The sequence below is a fragment of the Mus caroli genome, unplaced genomic scaffold (assembly GCF_978045245.1).
Source record: "Mus caroli unplaced genomic scaffold, Mus_caroli_1 scaffold_17, whole genome shotgun sequence".
NCBI lineage: Eukaryota > Metazoa > Chordata > Mammalia > Rodentia > Muridae > Mus > Mus caroli.
Genome location: NW_028227272.1, coordinates 93016560 through 93042020, shown reverse-complemented (window position 1 = coordinate 93042020; position 25461 = coordinate 93016560). Strand labels below are relative to the sequence as shown.

Sequence of the window (25461 nt, the reverse complement as noted above, 5' to 3'; positions counted from 1 at the left end):
TACATCTTCTGCTTTTCTTATTGAATTCAATAAAATGCTGAACAAGACTATGAAGTAGATTATAGAAGTGCTTAAGTCTTGTTGTTGAGGCCGGGCGTGGTGGCGCACGCCTTTAATCCCAGCACTCGGGAGGCAGAGGCAGGCGGATTTCTGAGTTCGAGGCCAGCCTGGTCTACAAAGTGAGTTCCAGGACAGCCAGGGCTACACAGAGAAACCCTGTCTCGAAAAACCAAAAAAAAAAAAGTCTTGTTGTTGTATGATAGTGAATATTTTTTTCTTTCCATCCTTTTCTGTTGCTTGAAGGTGGCAACATGGAAGTCAGAAAGCCTATAGGATCGTTTACCATTTACACCTTAAGGTTTTTCATCCCAGAATTGGAACAAGAGTGAGAACGATTTCATTCTACTTTGATCACAGCTGCCAAGTTCACATCTTCCACAAAGAAATCAACAGCTGATGTTCTAGAAAACACATTGTAAAATTTTGAATAGTTCTGGAAGTTGCCATAAGCACTATTGCATTCGGCCTTTAGATTACAATCTTTTGCAGTGTTTTTCATAAGACCATGATCCACTCCTTTAATTAGTACATAAAAACCATCATTGCCTATGCAAAAGGTAGCCCTGGCTGTCCTGGGATTAACGGTATGCACTACCACATCTGGCTATATACACACTACTTGTCTGTGTTTTAGAACTTGTATTTAATGAAAATAAATATTTTGAATTATTTTTGAATTTCTCCCTAAGAAGTTTTGTCTCCACCCTCCTCTTATTTATGTGCTTCCATTCAGTTAAAGGAATTAGTCCTTTTTGCTGGTGGAATTATTTTATCAATTTTTGTCTTGAGAGAGAGTGTATTTTAGCCATTTATGTATTGAGGGCGTGTGTGTTCATGGGTGCTTAATGGACAGGCTTATGTAGCCCAGGCTGCTGTAGAAGTTGCTGTGTAGCTGTAGATGGCCTTTGGCTTCTGACTGTCTGTTTTACCCCTGATAGCTAGTGTCACAGGTATGCACCGTCACACCTGGTATTATGAGGGTTAGGGGTGAAATGCACAAAGAGCTAGGCAGGCTCTTTACCAATTGAGCTATATCTCCAGACCATGTATTGAGCTTTTAGGAATTACTCTTTGAAGTTTAAATTGTCGGCAGAGATTTGCTTTCTGCACCCTTAGGGTTAAGGTTGTCTTTGGTGGTGGTGGTAGTGGTGGTGTGGTAGGTCTTTTCAGACTTCGCAGGGTGATAATCTGTGCTTACATTCTCAATTCAAGCAAGTTCATAACTTCAGTGAAGAACTTAGAAAGTTGAAGGTTTGAGGTCTGCTTTTCTTTCTCCTGTTTTTTTGAGACTTTGTCTGTGTAGACCAGGCTGTTATGGAACTCACAGAGATCCACCTGCCTCTGCCTCCTGAGTGCCAGAGTTAAAGGCATGATCCATTACCACCCAGCTTGAGTCTGCTTTTGACAGTAGAGCAGCCAGTAGACTTTTTTGTGAGCTTTTCCAATAGACTGAGTGTTGACTCCACCCACTCACCCTTTTCTTCTTTCATTGTCTTTAAAATGGAACTCATAGTTGATCCTCCAGAAGAATTGGGAGCAAGTATCTCTGTCACTTCAGATGAGCTAGAGAAATTGCTCTACAAACCACAAGAAGGAGAATGGGGCCAGAGGTCAAGAGATGAGGAGTGTGAGCGGATCATCAGTGGCATAGACCAGCTTTTAAACCTCGGTGAGCTTCCTCAGGCTCAAAGCCTGAGTTTTAAGTTTTCCGTAAAACTTGAGGTTACGTTCTTTACTTAATTCCTCTTGGTTTGTTATAGTAAGTGGAGCCCTCTCTTTGGAATAGTTTTTGTAGCTAAATATCACCTATAGGCGAGGAGCTTACTGTTTAAACCTTAGAGTTTTCTTTTTTCTTACAGATATAGCAGCAGCGTTTGCAGGCCCGGTGGATCTGTGCACATATCCCAAGTACTGCACAGTAGTGGCTTATCCAACTGATCTCTACACAATTCGAATGAGGCTTGTTAATCGATTTTACAGGTTTGTCAGGGGAACCCTTTCAGTAATACCACAGAGAGCTCTGAGGCCACAGTCACTAGTGTAAGAAGATGTACAAGTTGTTGATAATTACTGTGTGAGCTTTGGATGTTGGTGAATATAATTTCCTGTCTTTTGGTGCTAGTTACAAGTCTGAGTAGTCAGGTGTAAGGTGACACACCAGACTTTGTGCGTGTGTGTGTGTGTGTGTGTGTGTGTGTGTGTGTATGTGTGTGTGTGCGCTCAAGCACTAAAAAAAGATTACATTAATACTGTTATTTTTGTGTGTGAAATTCTTCTTTTATGCATAACTTTATGCATAAAAGAACTTTACTTCTTAAGCTTTTTTATGTATGTGTCTTTGTGTATGCAGGTTCCAAGAGGGAGTTTCCCCTCCTGGAAGGGACTTAGAGGTGGTGTGGTGTGGTTATCCTCCATGTGGGTTCTGCAACTGAATTCCTGCAAGAGCAACAAGTGCTCTTAACCATTGAACTTCTAGTTTAGTTACAACTTTATTATTAATCGGGAATGAAAAATGGAAAAAACTTATGAAACAATATAATCCATTTTTATGGTATTGTACATAAGAGATTTATATATATACTACTTTGTGGTATAAATGCCTTTTTTTGAAATAAATGTGATCCAAAACCCTTAATGCTTATCTTGAGGTGTAGCCAAATTTGGGATGGTTAGTATCTTGCCCCTTTCTTTGTTTGAAAATCTTAGCTGCTACATTTTAAAGTAGATTTCATGAGTTAATAATTGTACCTGTTCTTTTGAGTAAAAATTACTTCCCAGAAATACCAGCTTTTTGTTGTTGGCTTCTACATCATTGGTAATTTAAAAATCTTATTGTAATAATTTTTATAGTAATTGAAGGTATTTCAGCTTTTATAATTCCATTACTTGTAGAAATTACTATTCTACATTATTACTATTCCACAATTATAGTGTATATATCTAGTCATATGAGTGTTTGAATTAGAAACCATTTGTAGTGAAGCTGACTCAAAGTTGACATTGCATATTTGTTCTTTAGTGAAGAGTGGGTGGGTTGTCATCTGGGTTGGGCATGGGAAGGCTGTCCCATATGTTTCTCTGGTCCCCTCTCCTACTTCTCTGATACTGGCTCTCTACTGGATCTGGGTCAGCTGACTTCGTAGTGAGCTCTCAGGATGTCTGTCTTTTACCTCAGGGCTGGAGTTAAAGGCAATTGTAGCCGTGCTTACCTTATTTCTTTATATGAGTGTTGTAGAATCTAATCAGGACTTCATGGTTGCACAGCAAGAAGCAATTGTATGTACTGAGCCATTTTCCCAGCCCCACTGTTGAATTTTAACAGCTTCAAAAGGTGCTGATAGGCATGGTAGAAAAAAAAAGAAACGCTGTTTTGTTGGGGAGGTGGAGTGTATGCACAACCGTGCGTGCATATGTGTGTGTGTGTGATTTAGGTAGTTTACTTAAGTTAGTTTTTGCTATTCATGTCCAATGTAAGTTCTAGTGATAACATTAGATTATTTATTACAACCTTGCACTAATAATGTCTTGAAGAAGGTATGCTGTCACTCACTGAATAGGCTCACATTGCTAGATTTTGGTTATTCTAATTTTTTAAGTAATAAGTTATTTTTCTGTTTAAGGCGGTTATCTGCATTAATTTGGGAAGTCCGATATATAGAGCATAATGCAAGAACATTTAATGAACCGGAAAGTGTAATTGCAAGATCAGCTAAAAAAATAACTGACCAGCTTCTGAAGTTTATCAAGTAAGTGACCTTATGCATGGGACAAGCGTGACTGACGTCATGCTTTAATAGCTGTACAGCTTCCCATTTCACTGCCTGAGTTCTTCCCGTTTTACCTGAAGCAGCATTTCTTTCCACACTTGTCATTATAACCTCGTTAAAGGAATGTGACCAGTCCAGTTTTGTTTTTTAGTTCTTTATTACATGGATGGGTATTTTGCCTGCTCATATGTATGCGTACTTGCTTGCTTGCCAAATGCCCATGGAGACTAGAAGAGTGTGTTGGATTTCGAGACTAGGGCTAAATAAAGACAATCATTGCCCACCATGTGGTTCTCGGGACTCAAACCCAGATCCTCAGGAAGAGGAGCTAGTGCTCTTAACCACTGAGCCATCTCTCTTTTTTTCCCCCAACTTTTAGTTGATTGAGTTTCACTTCATGCACTCCAGTCCACTCCTCTCTGTCCCCTTGTATCTACCCTCTGCCCTTGCAACCTTTGAGCCAAAAGAAAATAAACAAAAACCATAGAGAACATGTTGCCATAGAAGCTGCAGTGTCACCATGAGTCCCACAGTATGTTCCTTTCCCACACATCTTCCCTTACAGTCAGCCATTGGTCTGCTTCCAGGTTGCTGGCTTCGGCCACAGCACCAATACTGGTTCTTTCACTGGATCACTTCATTTCTCCTATGGTCAGCAGGACCATCCCTTTCACGTGCTCTAGCAGTCCACAGATGATGTACATTTTGGGGTGGGCCAACTCTAAGCCCTGGATCTCTGCCTGGGTGGTAACTGAGCTGGTAGCTGATCATCTCTTTATCCCTAACTTTTATATTTTTAAAAATTTAAAGCAAAGCATTTAAATTAACTTTATAGTGTTTTATTTGCATATATATTATGCACCGTGTATACTTGGTGCCTAGTGAGGCCAGCAGAGGGATATTATTGGATCCCTTGGATTGGGAGTTAGAAATGGTTGTGAGCCCACTGTACGGGTGCTGGGAATTGAACACACTTAACCGAGGAACCATCTCTCCAGCAAGCCTGAATTCATGTATGTGACTCTGCCTATTGTGTCATTTCTTTGCTGGGTGTCCTCAGCGCCTCTCCTTTGCATACTTGCTGACGTGGTGAGGGTTTGTTTGCTTTGTTTCTTTGCTTCTATCTTAAACCTCCTCTCTTTCCTGGTATTTGCTGTATCAGTGTTACTATGGCAATACCTAGGAAGAGCTGTGTGTGTTCAGCCTAGAGAGGCTACTTAGTGTATCATTGTTTCTGTATTAACTTGACTTTGGAAATATTTCAAAATTGTCATTATTCTAAACTAGAATACTAATATATTCTTATTTTCACAGAAGATTGGTTAAAATCTTGTCTTTTTTTGTGAAGTTGGGTGTGCCTAGACTGGGGAGCTATTTGTATTTTAGTGTGAAGTAATGCTTGACAGGAGTAGCTATTTTCTTCATATGATTAATTGTGAAAAATGTAACTTTTAGGAATCAAGATTGTACAAATATATCGGAACTATGTAACACTTCTGACAATGATGAGGACGACAGTGCTGATGATTTGGTATGAGTTTAACTTTATAGTGGCATGTAGATCTCAAACACTGATTTAGAAATGGGGGTAGGAAAATGTAGGTCATCCATCATAGTATATCCCAGCTTGTTCTCAAGGCAGGAGTTGATAGAAAGTTTCATGGCTAAGCAGTGTCTCTTGACACACACGTGCTCTGATGATGCTCTGTGGTGAGACCTCCATAGTAAGGCTCTCTGATTTATCCTAGGATGATAGTGATCTTCCTAAAACGTCTTCTGGAAGAAGGAAGGTAAGTTGCTCTGCATGGCTACCTTTGGCTTCTATGTTCTGTTCAAAACCAAATTTTCATCTGGGTCACAGTTTCATCTGGGTCACAGTTTCATCTGGGTCACAGTTTCATCTGGGTCACAGTTTCCAGCCTTGAGAATTTACATGACGATTCTGGGTATTTTAGTTTGGTTTATAAGAGAAATAGAAATCACTGAGTTCTGGTTCGTCAGAACTGTTGAGTTGATAGTTGATGTTGTAATGGAGCTCTCACAGTTAGAGTCAAATTATGGACAGACACCCTTCCCCAAACAAGTAGGGCAGAGCACGAAACCCCAGCATCGTGTGTAACTGTAAGGTAGGGCGGCAACTGTCACTGCAGCGGGTGAATTCACTACAGTGGGTGAGTACGGCTTGAGGCAGGATGAGGCGGCTCTCTGTGGCTGCCTGTCAGTGAAGAGAATGCTGGGCTGGCGAGAGCGTTCCTCAGGTGGCGTGACGTCCAGGCTCAGAGAGGGCTCCTCTTGGAACAATGAAGAAAAATGGTGAGATCTTTTTAGGGGAATGTTTATAGGATTTGGTAATGGAATTATTTATTTAAAATAGAGATTTGTTGAAAAGATGAGGCTTTATGGGAGAAGGGTCACAACATGGAAGTAAACTTAGGAAACTTAAGAGCTCTAATGTGACGTGTCACCAGAAGCTTCGGCACTAATACAGTACATTAATGAGTAGGCTGTTGATAGCAGAATGGGTAACATACAATAGCACACGTCACTCCTAGTTCACTTAGACGTTCCATTATCTGGTGGCACACACTTTTTATTTTTAGTCTCAATACTTAGGAGGCAGAGGCAGAGGCAGGCAGATCTCTGTGAGGCCAACCTGATTTACATATGTAGTTCCAGGCCAGCCAGGAGTATATCATAAGAATCTCAAAAACCAAATCAAGCAGCCAAACAAATCAAATACCTGACCTCTTATACAATGGTTGTCCTAATTAACACTGAAGAGTTAGACATGCATTTATGTTGTCTGATTTTCATTTTCGTGTTGCTTCATTTCCAATAGAACTGCCACCTGTCTCCCCCGTCTATTCTTTGCAGTGTCCGCTATTGCCAATGACATAGTTGACTCCACTAGTCAGATGTGCATGTGTGTTAAGCAGCAGTGTGCTATGACTCCCTAAAGTGATGCTGATTCCATATAGGAGAGAGAGCTCTTGCCTTTCCCATATTGTAAACCCCTCTCCCAGCACACACTTTCTGTTTACTTTGGCTCAAACCAGATGACAACTTTTGCAGTTTCTGATATACTTTGGTATCTCTTTTGTGGTTACATTGCTCCATATAGCTAATGCCAACATTTGAGGCATTGCCTGGGTGCCCTTACCTTTAATTGCTGTCTATAGTGGACTTTTCCCATGTGAGGAAGCTGTGGTCCTAGGCAGTTTTCTACTCCATTTCTAATTTCTATAAACAAGATGTACAGATGTGAGACTTGGCAGAATTGATTGTTTGATAGCACTTGCTGCTGCCCATGGCATCTGGCTTCTTATAACTAATCTTGATATAATTTCCATTTACGAATGCATGTCGAACATTATAAGACATGACTGGATTTATAGACATCGTCTTTTTTCCAGCTAGATAACAAGGTGAAAACTGCTATAACTTATGTACAATACAGGAAACAGAAGGGCCCAAATCTTTTTTTTTCCTTAAAACCAATATCATACACTATAAAACATATCCTCTCTCCATTTCCTACCTAGGCTGAAGTAACCTACAAATATGTTTTCAGGTCCACAACTGGAAAAGGAGGAGTAGAGCCAGCGGCTGTATTGAGAGTGACTGGAGGAGGCAGTGCAAGGCCCTGCTTATCCTCATCTTCCAATGTGAGGACTCGGAGCCCTTTAGACAGCCCGTGGACTTGGATGAGTACCCAGTAAGTCTCCTTGCTCTGACTGTTGGTGCTTTGTGTTGTGGAGAAAACAGTAGGATTGCAGAGTTAGGTTAAACCCTAAAGGGTAAGAGGACTAGACTAAGCCTTATTTATGTTAATGTATTTTCTATCTTACCCCACTAGGGCTAGTTGTAGTACAGACATAGTAACTCAAGAATTTAGAGATAGTTGCACAGGAACCATGTGTGAAATAGGAGATACATACATGAGCATTGCTGTAGGCACAGGCATTAATAAAATTTACTGGAGCAGGAGAGGTGGCTCATGGGTAAAAGTATTGGTTGATCTTACGGAAGTTTCTTTTTTTTTTTTATTTTACTTTATTTTTTATTTTTATTTTTTTTAATTAGGTAATTTCCTCAATTACATTTCCAATGCTATCCAAAAAGTCCCCAATACACTCCCCCCACCCCAGTCCCCCACCCACCCACCCCCACCCCTTGGCCCTGGCATTCCCCTGTACTGGGGCATATAAAGTTGGCAAGTCCAATGGGCCTCTCTTTCCAGTGATGGCCTACTAGGCCATCTTTTGATACAAATGCAGCTAGAGACAAGAGCTCTGGGGTACTGGTTAGTTCATAATAATGATCCACCTATGGGGTTGCAGTTCCCTTAAGCTCCTTGGGTATTTTCTCTAGCTCCTCCATTGGGGGCCCTGTGATCCATCCAATAGCTGACTGTGAGCATCCACTTCTGTGTTTGCTAGGCCCCGGCATTGTCTCACAAGAGACAGCTATATCTGGGTCCTTTCAGCAAAATCTTGCTAGTGTATGCAATGGTGTCAGCATTTGGAAGCTGATTATGGGCTTACGGAAGTTTCTGTCACCCACATTTTAGTAGCTTGTGACCATCTATAACTCCAATCCCAGGGGATCCAGTGTCCTCTTGTGCTCACTACAGGCACAGACATGCAGGCATGGCTCATTTGGAACAGTTAACAAGACTATAACTTAGATAACAAACAAGGCAGTTGGGTGATGCCCATGACCAAGAACCAAAAACACCATCTGCTACAGCAGTCTTGGGATTACTAATGGCTGTAAACAGGAAATTAAAATATTCTTGTCTCAGGACCGTTAAGAATTGACATTTGAAAGCCGGGTGTGGTAAGGCACGCCTTTAATCCCAGCACTTGGGAGGCAGAGGCAGGCAGATTTCTGAGTTCGAGGCCAGCCTGGTCTACAAAGTGAGTTCCAAGATAGCCAGGGCTACACAGAGAACCCCTGTCTCGGGGGGGGGGGGGTTGGGGGGGTGGGGAAACAAAACAACCCAAAACAAAACAAAAAAGAATTGACATTTGCTGTTATTTGTGGGGCTGCAGAGATGGCTCAGCAGGCATTGTACGCATATCCTAACATATAAATTAAGATAAAGTAAAATCTTAAGATTTGATACTTCCTATCCTACTATTCTTTGCTGCCTTTGTAGATCTTTTAGATATTAATCCTTAAGTCTTTCAATTCTTTCCCTGTTCTGTCATTTGCAATATCTTAGAGATCTTACTATGTTTACTTTAAAAACATTTCTGTGTATGGGTATTTTATGTGTGTTTTATTTGTTCCTGTATCTGTGTACCATGTTTGTATTGCCCATGGAAGCCAGAAGAGTTGCTGAGTTCCCCTTGATTGTGGGTTACAGATGCTTGTGTGCCACTGTATGGGTGCTAGGACTTGCACTTAACTACTGAGCCCTCCAGCCCTTTGTGTTTACTTTTAGAGATCATGAAGTTCATATGTGAATTGTCATTTTTAAAAACAGGATTACCGAGATATTATAGACACGCCAATGGATTTTGGAACAGTAAGGGAAACTCTAGAAGCTGGGAATTACGATAGCCCTGTGGAGTTTTGCAAAGACATTCGATTGATATTTAGCAATGCAAAGGCATATACACCGAACAAAAGATCAAAGGTAGGTAATCCTTTTCTGTGCCGTATTCTAACGAGGTGTGCGTGAACTGTGTATTTTTCCAGTTGCCAGTAGCAGATAAAACATGAACTATAACTGAATAAACTGGATAAACACAAGATGTCTGGGATGAGCAAAGCTGCTGCCGGTGCATATAAACACTTGTATGTGCATTTCTTTTCTTTTAAGGCTTATTTATTTCATTTATATGAGTACACTGTAGCTGTCTTCAGACATACCAGAAGAGGGCATTGGATCCCATTACAGATGGTTGTGAGCCACCATGTGGTTGCTGGGAATTGAATTCAGGACCTCTGGAAGAGCAGCCAGTGCTCTTAACCACTGAGCCATCTCTCCAGCCCGCATGTGCATTTCTTAAATATGTGTGTATGTACATGATGTTAAGTGTGACCAGAGATATCTGGTGAAGTTAGTGAAGTTAAATTTATAGATTAGACATGGTGAAAGATTACTTATATAGCTACCAGTAAGTAGAGCAGTTACAGTAATCTGATAGATTGCACGACTACAATCTTCACTGTTGTGAGCTGTGTGATGTAAATATATATGGACGCTGTGGACATAAGACAATCCATTTCCCAAATAGATTGTGGGAGAATAGTATGAGATTAGATCATGCTATTCAGAATTTTAAGTGTAGCCTGTTTCTGGAAGTATCCACTAACATTACTGGTTCATGGGTGAGTGAGACCCAGGGTGCTTTTATATAATGTTGAATAGTAATACTGAAAGCCAGCATCCAATCTCATTTTGAATTTCAAGAGGAATTCTTTTTTCTTTTTAGTGTTCATTATGTATTGTGTGATCATACATGCCCTTTTTACATTGTCATGTTTAGCATCTTGTTACTTTTAGTTCAAATTCGTTGCTAAATTTCCAGTGACAACTAGTGAGGAGACGGAAAGTGACAATGCTCAAGACCATCACATTTCAGATGTAGAGTGGCTCATGTAACCCTATTAACTCGATGATGCAGTACTAGAAATAGTACTGTTGTGCCTTTCAAAGACGGGATAGGAAGCGAACACTCGAGAGTCTGCAGGGCAGATGTGTAGGAGGCTGTTAGGTCTCAGTCCTTCACGTTCTTAAGTTTCTGGGATGGAAGTGCTTCCTAACACCACACATGACCAACAGTCTACTGTTGCGTCTGTGTGCTGGTTAGCTGTCAAGTCTGGCAACCTGAGTCTGATTCACAGAGGCCACATAGTGGGAGGAGAGAAGCCAGTTACGACCGGTTGTCTATCTAGACTTGCTAGCCAGCCAGCCTCAGGAATTTTTGTCTCCCTGGCATCAGGAGCTTGTTCCACCATGTCTGCCCCCATTGTGTCATCCTCCCCTGATTATGGGGTTTGACCTTGAGGTCCTCATGCTTTCAAAGATAGTACGTTATTGGTTGAGACATTGCTCAGCCTGATACTGAACTTTTGAATATTAAACCGGTGCACTCATTTCTGCATTTAATGTTGGTTTGAACTGGATTCTTCAGTCAATCACATAGCTTGGTATTATTTTAATGATCTGATAATTGGAGTTGTTGAGCTGGGATGTACCTCAGTTGGTAGAGGGCTGGCCTGCCTGCCATGCATGACAACATAGGCTCATTCCCCCCATTGTATGAGGTGAACTGTGTAGGGGCACAGGCTTACAGGCCCAATACTTCGAAAGTGATGGTGGGAAGATGAGGAATTGAATTGAAGGTCGTCTTTGCCCCTGACTAAGGGTCTAGGCTATGTGAAATATGTGAGGTTGCAGATATATTTTCTTGTATATGATGGAAGGCATACTTTTGTTATTTTAGATTGAGATGGTATACCAAATTGTAAGCAGATTAATGTAAAAATGCGCTTGTTCCCTTGATTCAGACATACACTGCTACTTTGCTTCCTAAATTGCAGTATTAGAACTAACTTTCAAATTAGCCTAAGGAGAAATTTGTACTTTGGAACTGGTTGGGACCAATGTTAACTGAGAATATCAACAGAAGTGTTGTGGAGTGTGGAGATGCAATCTTCACTAGCTTCTGAAAGGTGTGTGCGTGTATGTGTGTGTGTGTCTCTTGTCTCCACATCCTGCCAGTGCCGTCAGTGTGTAGTCGGTCGGAGCAAAGAAGCTATTCCTCCAGGTCACGGCTGAGGCAGCGCAGGTGCCGCTCCTCTGGTGATTAGTGAAAATCTGCAGCAGGTTGACTTTGTAATTCTGGGTTTCTTTTTGACCTCGTAGATTTATAGTATGACCTTGAGATTGTCTGCTTTGTTTGAAGAAAAAATGAAGAAAATTTCCTTTGATTTTAAAATTGGTCAAAAATTCAAGGAGAAACTTCGTAGAAGCCAAAGATTCAAGCAACGACAAAACTGTAATGGTGCTGTTCCTGGTGACAGGCGCACAAGGTGAGGGGCGTGGCATTGCATGTAATTGGTTCTTAAGATGTTTTTAATTGTGGTAAAAACTCATATTTTTGGAATACGGCTCTACACTCCAAACTTTTATATATGTATCTTTAAGTTCAGAATCAAGAACCTTGTATTATCATTGTTTTTTACAGAAACCCTGGAATGATGCGTTTTATACTTTGATGTCCTGTTATAAAAGCGTCTGAGTGTCCTGTCATGGGTTTCACGGGTTTCCTTGCTTCAGTCTGAAGAATTCTTTTAAAATTCCTGTAAACCAGGCAGATACACCAACAATAGACTTACCTGTCTTTGTGTCCTTGGTGGTGGTTTAAGTTTACCTTCATTATTGAAGGATTTTTTTGTTTGTTTGTTTGTTTGCTTTTTGTTGTTTGTCTTTCTCTGTGCAACCCTGGCTATCCTGGAACTCACTCTGTAGACCTTGAATCAGAGATCCTCCTGCCTCTGCCTCTCAACTGCTGGGATTAAAGGTGCTCACTAGTCCATCTGCCTGAAGGTAGTTTTTAAAATGTTTCTCAGGTTTTACTTATTGTTACTTTATATATATATATGGTGGTTTTGCCTGCATGTATATATGTGTATCCCTTGTATATATGTGTGTCACATGTGTATCTTATGTGTGTCACATGTGTATCTGGTGCCCTTGGAAACTAGAATGGCATCAGATCCCCTGGGCCTAGTGTTACAGAGGGTTGTGATCTGCCATGTGGGTCCTCTGGGAGAGCATCCTCTCTGCAGCCCTGAAGAACAGAGTTCATGCATAGTGAATTCTTATGCCTACCATGCTGGCTACTGACCTCGCTGAAGTGCTCTTCTTATGTGTGTATTACTTTCCTTTTGCTGCCTTTAAGATCCCTCCTTCCTTCCCATCCCTTCCCCTCCTCCCTGCCCCAGCCCTTCCCTCCCTCCCACCAGAGAAGTAGGCTAGGAGTTCTTGAGTTTATATTACTTAGGAGTTTACCCATTTCTGTGGGTATTAAGTATAATTTGTCAAATTTGGAAAGGTAAGTCCCTTGAAACAGGTTTTTTGCTGTCTTTTTTTTTTTTCTTCCCTTTTCTTGGGACCAGATTCTCTGTTTAATTGGGTGATTTGTTCATTGCTTCGGAATTGACTGTAACTGTCAAGTTTAGAATAAGGAAGTACTGCAGTAACAATCCATGCTGGGATGCTGTTAGTTGTGCATATTTTACTACTTGGTTTATGTGATATTTTATCTCTCATTAAGAAACAATATAACGTAATTGTTTCTCTTGCTTAAACTTTTGCCAGAAATGTCAAGCAGAAGCAGTTCAAATCTCAGACAAAAGTAATCCCACAGTTGATGTGTCCTCCTTCTCAGTCTACCTCAAGTAAGGTACCTTTGTCTGCAACCCGCAAGACAAGTGCTGGTGTCTCTTCAGGCTTTACTTCTGGGGACTCTTCAGTCTCTGCAGGATCGTTAGAAAGAGTCAGAAGGCAGAGGCCTGAAGTACTCAGGAGTGGTTCTGTGCTGTTTGGTGAGTAATTGAATGCACTCATCTTTGAGCATTCTTATTTGTAGATTACCAAGTACTTTTGGGTTAGAAACAACCTTGGTACTGAGCTGACACCCAGAAGTACATTGTCACCTCTTTGGGCTGTTGCTGTTTTGATAACTATGAACAAATGGAGTCCTGAATAGTCCTGAATAGCTTTGTGCAGTGAGGGTACTATTTCCATCTGCATTGCACTGTGTTTTGTGTTGAGAGTAAGTTATGTAGTATTATGACCTGTGGCTTTTCATGTGAGCAGTATCAAATATTTCATGTAGCACTGTTAATGCTATTGACAAACAGATCCATAAATGGGAAGGCCCCTTTCCCAAATGTGTGTCAAGTCGATAGGAAACCACCTCTGTACACTGTCTGATGCTCATTCCACCCAGTATGGCAATGAAAACAATTACTTGTTGATTAAAGTGTCCTTTCTCTCACTGTCTGCCACCCTACCCCCAACTGCTCCCCCAGTGTGATCAATGTACCACAGCTGAATTGTCAGGAAATTGAGTAGATCTGAAAAACTGCCTGTTGAGATTGAAGGACCCAAAATGATTGTACCTTCTAGCATGGAAGCCTTTCTTGATGTCACAGAAAGCACAATAATTAGTGGGGCTAATTGCGTTTGAAATGGAGGTTTATTCATAAATGATATTTTGTGAGTCTCAGAACAGCTTAGAATGTGGTGACCAGTGTCTGAATATACAAGCATGACTTAATGTATGGAATACTGGTTGTGTACTTTTTAAATACAAAGGTTTTTATTTAAAGTCACCTTCACAGCATAATTTGTAAGCATTTAAAGCATTTTGAAAATCTGGTTTTAATATTCTGAAGTTTTAGTGAGGCTGGAGAGATGGCTCAGAGGCCAAGAGCACTTGCTGTTCTTCTAGGGGTCCTGAGTTCAAACCCCGTCTATAATGAAATCTGGTGCCCTCTTCTGGCCCTTAGTCATACATGTCGACAGAACGTTGTGTACATGGTAAATAAATAAATCTATTTAGAGAAAATAAATCTTTGTGTTTTTATTTTCTCTGTATTCATGTGTACTAACGCAGATACCTGGTGCCCACAGAGGTCAGGAGAGGTCATCAGATCCCCTGGAACTGGAGTTATAGGCAGTTATGGGGAACTGAACCTGGGTCTTCAGGAGCAAGAGCAGCAGGTGCTCTCTTTCTGATCCATCTCTCCAACAACAAGTTATACATTGTTTTCAGATATTTGTGTTATAAGACAATGTTTGCTTATGTGGGCACAGATAGGAGTCCATATATCTTTTTATTTTATTTTTTAGGAAGTGAAATGGAAGATTTCTTAGCTACCTCTTCATCTTCTTCAGCTTCAAACAGTTCAGAGGAGAGCAAAGCAAGTCCTGGAGCTCGAGAATGTTCCTTGCGCAGTGGTGTGTTAAGAGGCAGCAACCTCAGGGTGACCAGAACAAGAGCTGCTCGGAGGAAAGCTGGTCAGTTGAGAGCGGGCGGTCACTAATCGTTATTGAGTGGCATAATGGGGTTCATCTAGATGTGATAGTGTCTCTTAAGCCCAGCACGTGGTGATCCTTACAGAACACTTACCCTATTTGAAGACTTTGTAGGTTTGTTGTCACCTTAGGAAGCCGAGGCAGGACAGACAGTAGGAAAGAGGCCAGCTTGGCCTGCATGTGTAGCTTAACATGACTGGACTAAGACAGGACTTCCTTAATCGTATTACTTTACTTCCAGGTTCTGTTTCTTTAGAAAATGGATGTGGTAGAAAAGCCACTCGGAAGAGAGTCTACTTAAGTGATTCTGATAACAATTCAGTGGAAACAGATGAAAATCTGAAAAATAAAAAATGTGGAAGCAGCCGGAAAGTTCTGCGGAAGTGTGCTGCTGTTGCTGCCAGCAAGATAAAGCTGATGAGTGATGCGGAGGATTCGAGCTCAGAGAGCCCCTGCTCTGGACGGAAGCTGCCACATCGAAACGCATCAGCTGTGGCCAGGAAAAAGTTGCTACACAACTCTGATGATCAGAGCCTCAAGTCAGAGACAGAAGAACTGAAAGACCACCAGAACCAATCACTGTTGATATCCGGTCCCCATACTGTCCACAACAGCATCAGTGACTCGGAGTCAGACAGTGACTTGCGAGCAACCCGGAAGACCTGGAATGCTAACGGCTGCACATCCCACACTGCAGCAACATGCAAAACCAAATCTCGTCCAATAGAGTCTTCTGAGGAAGATTCAAGATGCCATGGATCTGATCATGGGCCCAGCAGCACTGTGGACCCTTCAACATCTGGGCAGAAACTTAGGGCAGATAGCATCTCTGAGGAAGCTGACTCTGAGCCAGAAAGCAGCGTGCTATGCAAGAATTCGCATTTGTGTAAGAAAGCCAAGATCTTGAGCGACTCAGAAGACTGTGAGGAAAAGTGTGCAGAAAGGAGAGGTCCGGAAGTGGAAGGAAGCCCAGCTTCTGAAGCCTTGAGGGAAGTCATTCTTGCCCCCCAGTGTCTCTCACATCATGGATCTGAGACCGATGTGGATTCTGATGGCGGTACAGTGAGAGAGAAATCACACAGCAATGAAAACGGTAATTTCATTCAGGCTCTCCCTTGGACACTAATTTATCCCTTCCTCCTCTTCCACGGTTCCCTTCTACTGTTCCCTCCTGTAGATTTCATTTGGCCAGCTGTTCTTTCTGGTTGAGCACTGGCCTTTTGTTTGTCTTCTCTGTTCTCAGGCTTAGTGCCTTATCATTCACTGTTAGTGTCACTGAACAGTCAGCCTTGGCCTTGACTATTCATGAAAGGTTCTACTTTGAATATTGGCAGTGGGCACTTTATTAGAGATGAGCACTTGGGCACACCATGGTAGTGACTGGAACAATTTTCTTGAGCCTGCCTGTTCACATTGTCTTTGTTGAGGATTAGGAGAGAGTCATTAGTGGGGGAAATCACTGCTAAGGACCAGCTTATTTCCTGCCGTCTAATATAGCCTCACTGTGTTGGTAAGGAGTCTGCATTTAAATTGTCTTTAAATGTTAAACATTTAATTATTACTTTAGACATTCTTATATCAAATATTAACAGAACACTCTTAATTTTCAGAATCTGTGTCACGAGAGGATGGGCAAAGAAGGCAGGTTTCCCGGAAAAGGTTCTGTTCCAGTGACAAGGAAAGTAACCTACAGGTAACCCCGAAGTCACCCAAAGACAAAAGCAGCCCCTCGAGGATTACTGAGAGTGCTAGTGTGGCTACTGACAAAATGAAGCTCACAAGCGATGCAGAAGGCGTCAGCCTAGAGAGCGTGTGCACTCGAAGGAGAAGGAAAAAGCCCGCTCGATATGCTTGTTCCCCAACCCGCAAGACAAGTGCTGGTGTCTCTTCAGGCTTTACTTCTGGGGACTCTTCAGTCTCTGCAGGATCGTTAGAAAGAGTCAGAAGGCAGAGGCCTGAAGTACTCAGGAGTGGTTCTGTGCTATTTGGTGAGTAATTGAATGCACTCATCTTTGAGCATTCTTGTTTGTAGACTACCAAGTATTTTTGGATTAGAAACAACCTTGGTACTGAGGTGTAGACAAAATTAACATTTGCTAAGATTTGTGTTTCACAAAGTATGTTTTTATTTTTTTTTTTTTTTGTTTGCTTTTGATTCAGGATTTCTGTCTTTGGCTGTCCTAGAACTTGCTCTGTAGATTAGGCTAGCCTTGAACTCAGAGATCCACCTGTGTCCCAGGTGCTGGGATTAAAGGCATGTGCACCACCGCCCAGGTACAAAGTATATTTTAAAGGACCAAAATCCCATAAAAGTACAGATAGTCATTTGAGAGCTGGCACCCAGAAGTACATTGTCACCTCTTTGGGCTGTTGCTGTTTTGATAACTATGAACAAATGGAGTCCTGAATAGTCCTGAATAGCTTTGTGCAGTGAGGGTACTATTTCCATCTGCATCGCACTGTGTTTTTCGTTGAGAGTAAGTTATGTAGTATCATGACCTGTGGCTTTTCATGTGTGCAGTGTCAAATATTTCATGTAGCACTGTTAATGCTATTGACAAACAGATCATAGATGGGACCAAAATGGCCAGTGGAAAAGTCAGGCTGGTGCACTTCACAGGATTTTACAGATGCAGTTATAGACTAGAGTCCCCATATTTGTAGGAATAGGAGACTGGGAGACCTTCTCTATCCTAGGATTTATTTTGCTGTCATAATATGGCGTGTCTGGTGGGAGCATGCTCTCAGTTAAGGCTTTCTCCTCTAGGAACTCTAGCTTGTGTCTAACTAGCACACTTCACTTCTTGTTTGCTTGTTACACAGTTAGACTATTGTTCAACTGGAACCTTTTTGGTTTTTTCTCATTTGTCCCTAAGATGGCATATGAATATCAATTTCACAGTGTAAAACAGCCCAACTTTAAGGAAATTTCAATAGTCTTTAATTATTCAAGTACTTTGAAAATTAAGTCTCTTAAAATATCCAGTCTCTCTAAAATATCTGAGCTCTCTTAACAGTGGCTTCTTCTTATGTCCCTTCATGTTCAGCCCAAAGCAAATCCAGAATTCCCTGTGTAAAAGGTTTAGTGCTTTAAGTCTGGGCCCACTCATGATTCTGTGAGTAGCAGAGAAGCCTTTGCATTACGCAGACCCTGTCTTCCCAGGCTCGGATGAGAGCCGCTCATAGCTACTGCTGGTCCCTTAAACTATAGCTGGGCCACACACCTTCACCAGTGGCCTCTCTTGAGCTTCCGTATCCTCCTGCCCCTCTGCCCCTCTGCCTCAGGCGTGTGCTTCAGTTAGGGGTTATTCATGAAGACACCACGGCCTAGAACCGCATGTAGGAGGAAAAGGTTTGGTATGGAGTACTCAGGTCATCATCCTCCAGCTCTGAAGGGGTCAAGTTAGGGACCAGTGGAGGAGTGCTGCTTCCTGCCTGGCACCTGCTGACTATGTCAGCCTAAGAAAATTCCCCATAGTCTTGTTCACAGGGCCGTCTAGTAGGAGGGAAACTTCTAAATTGAAGGTCCCTTTCCCAAATGTGTGTCAAGTTGATAGGAAACCACCTCTGTACACTGTCTGCTCATTCCACCCAGTATGGCAATGAAAACAATTACTTGTTGATTAAAGTGTTCTTTCTCTCACTGTCTGCCACCCTACCCCCAACTGCTCCCCCAGTGTGATCAATGTACCACAGCTGAATTGTCAGGAAATTGAGTAGATCTGAAAAACTGCCTGTTGAGATTGAAGGACCCAAAATGATTGTACCTTCTAGCATGGAAGCCTTTCTTGATGTCACAGAAAGCACAATAATTAGTGGGGCTAATTGCGTTTGAAATGGAGGTTTATTCATAAATGATATTTTGTGAGTCTCAGAACAGCTTAGAATGTGGTGACCAGTGTCTGAATATACAAGCATGACTTAATGTATGGAATACTGGTTGTGTACTTTTTAAATACAAAGGTTTTTATTTAAAGTCACCTTCACAGCATAATTTGTAAGCATTTAAAGCATTTTGAAAATCTGGTTTTAATATTCTGAAGTTTTAGTGAGGCTGGAGAGATGGCTCAGAGGCCAAGAGCACTTGCTGTTCTTCTAGGGGTCCTGAGTTCAAACCCCGTCTATAATGAAATCTGGTGCCCTCTTCTGGCCCTTAGTCATACATGTCGACAGAACGTTGTGTACATGGTAAATAAATAAATCTATTTAGAGAAAATAAATCTTTGTGTTTTTATTTTCTCTGTATTCATGTGTACTAACGCAGATACCTGGTGCCCACAGAGGTCAGGAGAGGTCATCAGATCCCCTGGAACTGGAGTTATAGGCAGTTATGGGGAACTGAACCTGGGTCTTCAGGAGCAAGAGCAGCAGGTGCTCTCTTTCTGATCCATCTCTCCAACAACAAGTTATACATTGTTTTCAGATATTTGTGTTATAAGACAATGTTTGCTTATGTGGGCACAGATAGGAGTCCATATATCTTTTTATTTTATTTTTTAGGAAGTGAAATGGAAGATTTCTTAGCTACCTCTTCATCTTCTTCAGCTTCAAACAGTTCAGAGGAGAGCAAAGCAAGTCCTGGAGCTCGAGAATGTTCCTTGCGCAGTGGTGTGTTAAGAGGCAGCAACCTCAGGGTGACCAGAACAAGAGCTGCTCGGAGGAAAGCTGGTCAGTTGAGAGCGGGCGGTCACTAATCGTTATTGAGTGGCATAATGGGGTTCATCTAGATGTGATAGTGTCTCTTAAGCCCAGCACGTGGTGATCCTTACAGAACACTTACCCTATTTGAAGACTTTGTAGGTTTGTTGTCACCTTAGGAAGCCGAGGCAGGACAGACAGTAGGAAAGAGGCCAGCTTGGCCTGCATGTGTAGCTTAACATGACTGGACTAAGACAGGACTTCCTTAATCGTATTACTTTACTTCCAGGTTCTGTTTCTTTAGAAAATGGATGTGGTAGAAAAGCCACTCGGAAGAGAGTCTACTTAAGTGATTCTGATAACAATTCAGTGGAAACAGATGAAAATCTGAAAAATAAAAAATGTGGAAGCAGCCGGAAAGTTCTGCGGAAGTGTGCTGCTGTTGCTGCCAGCAAGATAAAGCTGATGAGTGATGCGGAGGATTCGAGCTCAGAGAGCCCCTGCTCTGGACGGAAGCTGCCACATCGAAACGCATCAGCTGTGGCCAGGAAAAAGTTGCTACACAACTCTGATGATCAGAGCCTCAAGTCAGAGACAGAAGAACTGAAAGACCACCAGAACCAATCACTGTTGATATCCGGTCCCCATACTGTCCACAACAGCATCAGTGACTCGGAGTCAGACAGTGACTTGCGAGCAACCCGGAAGACCTGGAATGCTAACGGCTGCACATCCCACACTGCAGCAACATGCAAAACCAAATCTCGTCCAATAGAGTCTTCTGAGGAAGATTCAAGATGCCATGGATCTGATCATGGGCCCAGCAGCACTGTGGACCCTTCAACATCTGGGCAGAAACTTAGGGCAGATAGCATCTCTGAGGAAGCTGACTCTGAGCCAGAAAGCAGCGTGCTATGCAAGAATTCGCATTTGTGTAAGAAAGCCAAGATCTTGAGCGACTCAGAAGACTGTGAGGAAAAGTGTGCAGAAAGGAGAGGTCCGGAAGTGGAAGGAAGCCCAGCTTCTGAAGCCTTGAGGGAAGTCATTCTTGCCCCCCAGTGTCTCTCACATCATGGATCTGAGACCGATGTGGATTCTGATGGCGGTACAGTGAGAGAGAAATCACACAGCAATGAAAACGGTAATTTCATTCAGGCTCTCCCTTGGACACTAATTTATCCCTTCCTCCTCTTCCACGGTTCCCTTCTACTGTTCCCTCCTGTAGATTTCATTTGGCCAGCTGTTCTTTCTGGTTGAGCACTGGCCTTTTGTTTGTCTTCTCTGTTCTCAGGCTTAGTGCCTTATCATTCACTGTTAGTGTCACTGAACAGTCAGCCTTGGCCTTGACTATTCATGAAAGGTTCTACTTTGAATATTGGCAGTGGGCACTTTATTAGAGATGAGCACTTGGGCACACCATGGTAGTGACTGGAACAATTTTCTTGAGCCTGCCTGTTCACATTGTCTTTGTTGAGGATTAGGAGAGAGTCATTAGTGGGGGAAATCACTGCTAAGGACCAGCTTATTTCCTGCCGTCTAATATAGCCTCACTGTGTTGGTAAGGAGTCTGCATTTAAATTGTCTTTAAATGTTAAACATTTAATTATTACTTTAGACATTCTTATATCAAATATTAACAGAACACTCTTAATTTTCAGAATCTGTGTCACGAGAGGATGGGCAAAGAAGGCAGGTTTCCCGGAAAAGGTTCTGTTCCAGTGACAAGGAAAGTAACCTACAGGTAACCCCGAAGTCACCCAAAGACAAAAGCAGCCCCTCGAGGATTACTGAGAGTGCTAGTGTGGCTACTGACAAAATGAAGCTCACAAGCGATGCAGAAGGCGTCAGCCTAGAGAGCGTGTGCACTCGAAGCAAAAGGAGAAGGAAAAAGCCCGCTCGATATGCTTGTTCCCCAGCAAAGACTGCACTGAGTAGTGAGGAGAAACACGCACGTTGTGAAGTGCCAGAGGCACAGACTGCCTGCAGGAGCAAGCTCCCTGAGCCTGAACACCAAGATAGTGCAGAGAATCCCAGTCAGGCTGCAAGTGCAGACTTGATTTCTGGAGGGGGCTCCAGTTTTGAACAAAGAAAAAGCATACAGAACAGGCAAATGGGCGCTGTCTGCGTAAGGCCACCTCCTAAAACCCAAAGCTCCTCTGCTGGGCCTTCTCAGGAAAACTCCAAAAGCCCAACCCTGGAAACTGAGATTAGCTTGCCTTCTGTGTCGGTTTTGACCCAGAAAGCTACTGTAGAGAGTAACTTCGAAGAAGAACTGAACTATGGATTAAGAAGGTGGAATGGCAGAAGGCTCAGGACATACGGGAAGGCCCCACTCAGTAGGACAGCACAAGTTACTCCCAGTTTACAGGCCTCAACAGAGGTCGGGGTGAAGAGGAGGAGAATGCATCCTGAGGTAGATGATGAGGACGTGCCCGGACAAATGGGGAGTTCAGGATGTGGACCTGACAGCAGTCCTAAGGCATCAGACTTGGGGTCAGTAACTGACTCTGATGTTGACTGTACCGATAACACAGAAACCCAAAGGAAGAAGAAAAGGAAAGGGAAAGCAAGAGTGCTTAGCAAAGGTAAACCCTCCTCATCCAACTCACCTAAAACTGCAAGACATCCAAGGCAGAGTAAAGGTCCTAGGTTAAATGTGGATGACAATGACTGGGAGGATTTGGACTATGCGAAAGCTAAAGGAGTTGTCCGGCTCTCAAAAATCCAAACGAGAAATCAGGGTAGGAGAACGGTGAGATACCACGATGGGGAAGATGATAGAAGCATAGAGAGCGCACTAGAGCTCACTGACCGCACCTTACGCCCTTGAGATCCAGTGTGCTCAGTAGACTGACTGGAATGTACTGTGAAAGCTGGCTTACAATTCAGGGAATATATTTATATTTTTCTATGAAAAGTTGTGAATGTGACTAAATCATGACTGTTACTTTTATTTGCACTTGCTGGTTTTGAAGCAGCATTCAGCACAGGTGCCAAAATATGCTTCATTTTGGGGGCAGATGTACTTTGACAGTATTGACTACATACAGCAAGAGTTGGGAGACATGTTCAACACTAGACAACTGGGTTATCCAAACCAGTGAGCATTACTTTTGTGGTAGCAGTGTCACACAGTTATTTTCTGAATTTATCCAGAGGTGGTAGTTTCTAAGCCCCTGCCATTCAGTAGGAAAAAATCCACGTGGCCTATGTTTACAGAATCTTGATAAATATTATGTGTATGCTGACATAATCATGGCAAGGGTAACCATGGTTAGTAGGCAAGGCACCTACCACTTTTTTTTTTTTTTTTTAAATCTTTTCCCTGGAGACTTGAGTAGAACACATTATACCTTATATATCTGGTCATTTTTATTGACGTGGCTTCTACTCCCCCCCACCCCCCTCCATTCTTGTCTTTTTTTCTTTAAGACAGACCTGATGACTTTCATGTTTATAAACTTGAATTTATAAAGTGCTTGTAAATTATTTTACATGTTTGGAGTGCATATTTTAAAGGTCTAATTTGAGAACATAGTTATAGTATTTTCTTTTAGATTGTTTACTGACAAAATTTTTGCTTTTTGTCCAAGATCTACTTTCTATTAGGATTCACCACATTTTTGCCCTTCCATAATCTTACTCTGAAGTAGAGAAGTTTGCGTGCCTTAGATTTAGGGAAAGTTCTTTAATAAGAGTGCGTAGGGCTAATGGTATTTCAGTTCTGTGTAGATAGCACTTTGTCACACTGTAGAGTTGAGAGTGCAATCCTACCTGTGCACCCTAAGCATCCTTTCTTTGGGACAACTGCGTGAGTCTTTGTTGTAGTGACCCCCAGTGGAGTAAACAGTGATTCTTAGATCTGTCTGAAGGGAAGCATCCCATCATCCCCTGTCCCACAGAAAGACACTGTTTGTTAGCCAGGGTCTTGTCTTTAATGGACTGATTATTTGTGGTCTACTGGTGTCGCTCTTCCCAGTAAGTTTCTCCTTGGAAAGCTTCCCAGGAGTGAAAAGGATGTTGTAGTGTGCACACTTTTGAGTGCTTTTTGACTTAGTTGTACTGGGTTCATACGCAAGCCACTTTTGTCTCCCGTTTTCCTGAGGTGGCAGCACGTGCTGCTCTCCAGTGTCCTCTCGCTTTGTTTTCATGGCTCATTCGTGGACTTGATTTGACGGGGTAGGCAGTACTCTTTCTCTTCTCATGTAAGAGAGAAGATGGTTTTGGGCATTTCCAGCTGTGGTTGGTAGGTGCCTCTGTTTCTCTTGGATAGAGAATTCTCTGCCAAGCTGCTTTCCATAGAGCTCCTACTAGACGGATGTGAGGGGCACACACTGGGTCAGCTGTCTTTGACTATTGACTGAAAAAGCATTCGATTCCCGTTATGTTCCTCAGGATTGTAACTCCATGTTTATCATTATCTGCAAAAAGGCACCCAAAATCCACAAGTATAGTTGACGTGCACTCTTTTACAAAGTTTGGGTTTTGTACACAGAGCTGTTCTCCTTTTGGGACTAAGTGTTAACTGGTTATCGATTGTCTAGTCAAACACTCCTTCCTAAACCTTTGGTCCAGTTGTGTAGGAGCACGGTTTGGTTTCATCAGGTTAGGGTCCGTCTAAGAGCAGACGTGGACCTTATTGTGACCTTGTTGTGTGGTTGACAGTGGCTCTCAGCTCGTGAAGTCAAGATGTGGGCTTGTGAGGAAGAGGTATCTTGCTTTCCTTTTTTCCTTTTTGGTTATGGTGCTATTTCTAACATTAACTCTGACTATGTGACACACTCGTAAGTACCACTAAGGGTGATTGACAGTAGGTACAGTGTTTACATTGAGCACTCGGCGTTTGCAGTGCGCAGGGATTTAATGCACAGATGTACTTTAATGTTTAGGGTCAGCCTTGTCTTTTTGAGAGTCATAAGGTGAATGTGATCTGGTCCAGAAGTAAGTGCTGTAGCTTCTACTGCACTTGAAGTAGTTAGGGTGTACTTGTAAAAGGAGCCGTTTCCCACTCTAGTTTTCTAGGTCCAAAGTCTGTGATTTTATTCATTCATAGGTTTTAAAAGAAGTTTGAAGTAGTACAGGTTTGATTTTTTTTTTTTTTAACTTCCTTTGAAAGATTACTATTACCAAGCATATTAAGATAAAAAAGATTTAAAAGGATTTCCCACTTATATCTTATTTTAAAAGGTGTACTCACAATGTGTAGTAATTTATGAATAAAAAGAAAATATATCCCATTTTTAGGTAATTCCTAGGGTGGTCATTGTTTTGTTTTGTTTTGTTTTTGGTGGAAAACCTCTGATCAAATAATGTCTGAAGTTAGTGTGATCTTGGAAATTGTGATATAGGTCTCCTAGAGAAGTTGGTTTTGAGTAAGACATGTTTTTGAAAAGCACTTCAAGACCTAGAAAAACAATGCATCGGGTCTATAAATAGGTTCATTCAACACCACTAGAGGGTCACATCACAGACAAGTTCATACAGTACTGCCAGAGAGCTGCACTGCCCACAGTCACGTGTCACTATGCCTTTGTCCTCATTTGTGGCTTTTGGGGTAAGGATGGGTTCACACCACAGCCTCAGTTTCTGTGGTGCTCTTTTTCTTAAATCACTGTACTGTGTGATATAAAAATTGACCTGGATTTTATTCTGGTCACTGCCGAGTTGAATGTAATTGTGTCAACTGACAAAAGACATCTGAGGTTTGTAACGGAGCAGAACGCAGCACATTAAAGATGCACGGGATGTTTTATTTCCCTCCCCCTCCAGTGTCCTGATTCTGCCAGAAACAAACTCACAGGCTCGAGATAGGCTGTGCTTTGTCCTCAATGGTCGAAGTAACCAGCTCAAGTCTTTGATCATTAAGCCAGCACATTTCAGATTATCTTTCAGCTATTACCAAGTCCATGCTGTTTTCTCATGGTGTAGAGA

General features: G+C 42.1%; 1 protein-coding gene across 3 annotated transcripts in view; it reads left to right on the top strand.

The window, feature by feature from the left end:
• The window catches only part of Brwd1 (bromodomain and WD repeat domain containing 1), an 89970-nt gene that overhangs the window by 57629 nt on the left and 6880 nt on the right, over positions 1-25461 (top strand). For all 3 annotated transcript variants that reach the window (XM_085832443.1, XM_085832445.1, XM_085832444.1), the window contains 15 exons: positions 1574-1729; positions 1920-2040; positions 3681-3806; positions 5283-5358; positions 5576-5617; positions 7399-7542; positions 9319-9471; positions 11710-11876; positions 13168-13394; positions 14707-14874; positions 15134-15985; positions 16503-16880; positions 19393-19560; positions 19820-20671; positions 21189-22115. In XM_085832443.1, coding sequence (XP_085688569.1) covers positions 1574-1729; positions 1920-2040; positions 3681-3806; positions 5283-5358; positions 5576-5617; positions 7399-7542; positions 9319-9471; positions 11710-11876; positions 13168-13394; positions 14707-14874; positions 15134-15985; positions 16503-16880; positions 19393-19560; positions 19820-20671; positions 21189-22115 — 4557 coding nt within the window. The remainder of the gene's footprint in view (positions 1-1573; positions 1730-1919; positions 2041-3680; positions 3807-5282; positions 5359-5575; positions 5618-7398; positions 7543-9318; positions 9472-11709; positions 11877-13167; positions 13395-14706; positions 14875-15133; positions 15986-16502; positions 16881-19392; positions 19561-19819; positions 20672-21188; positions 22116-25461) is intronic.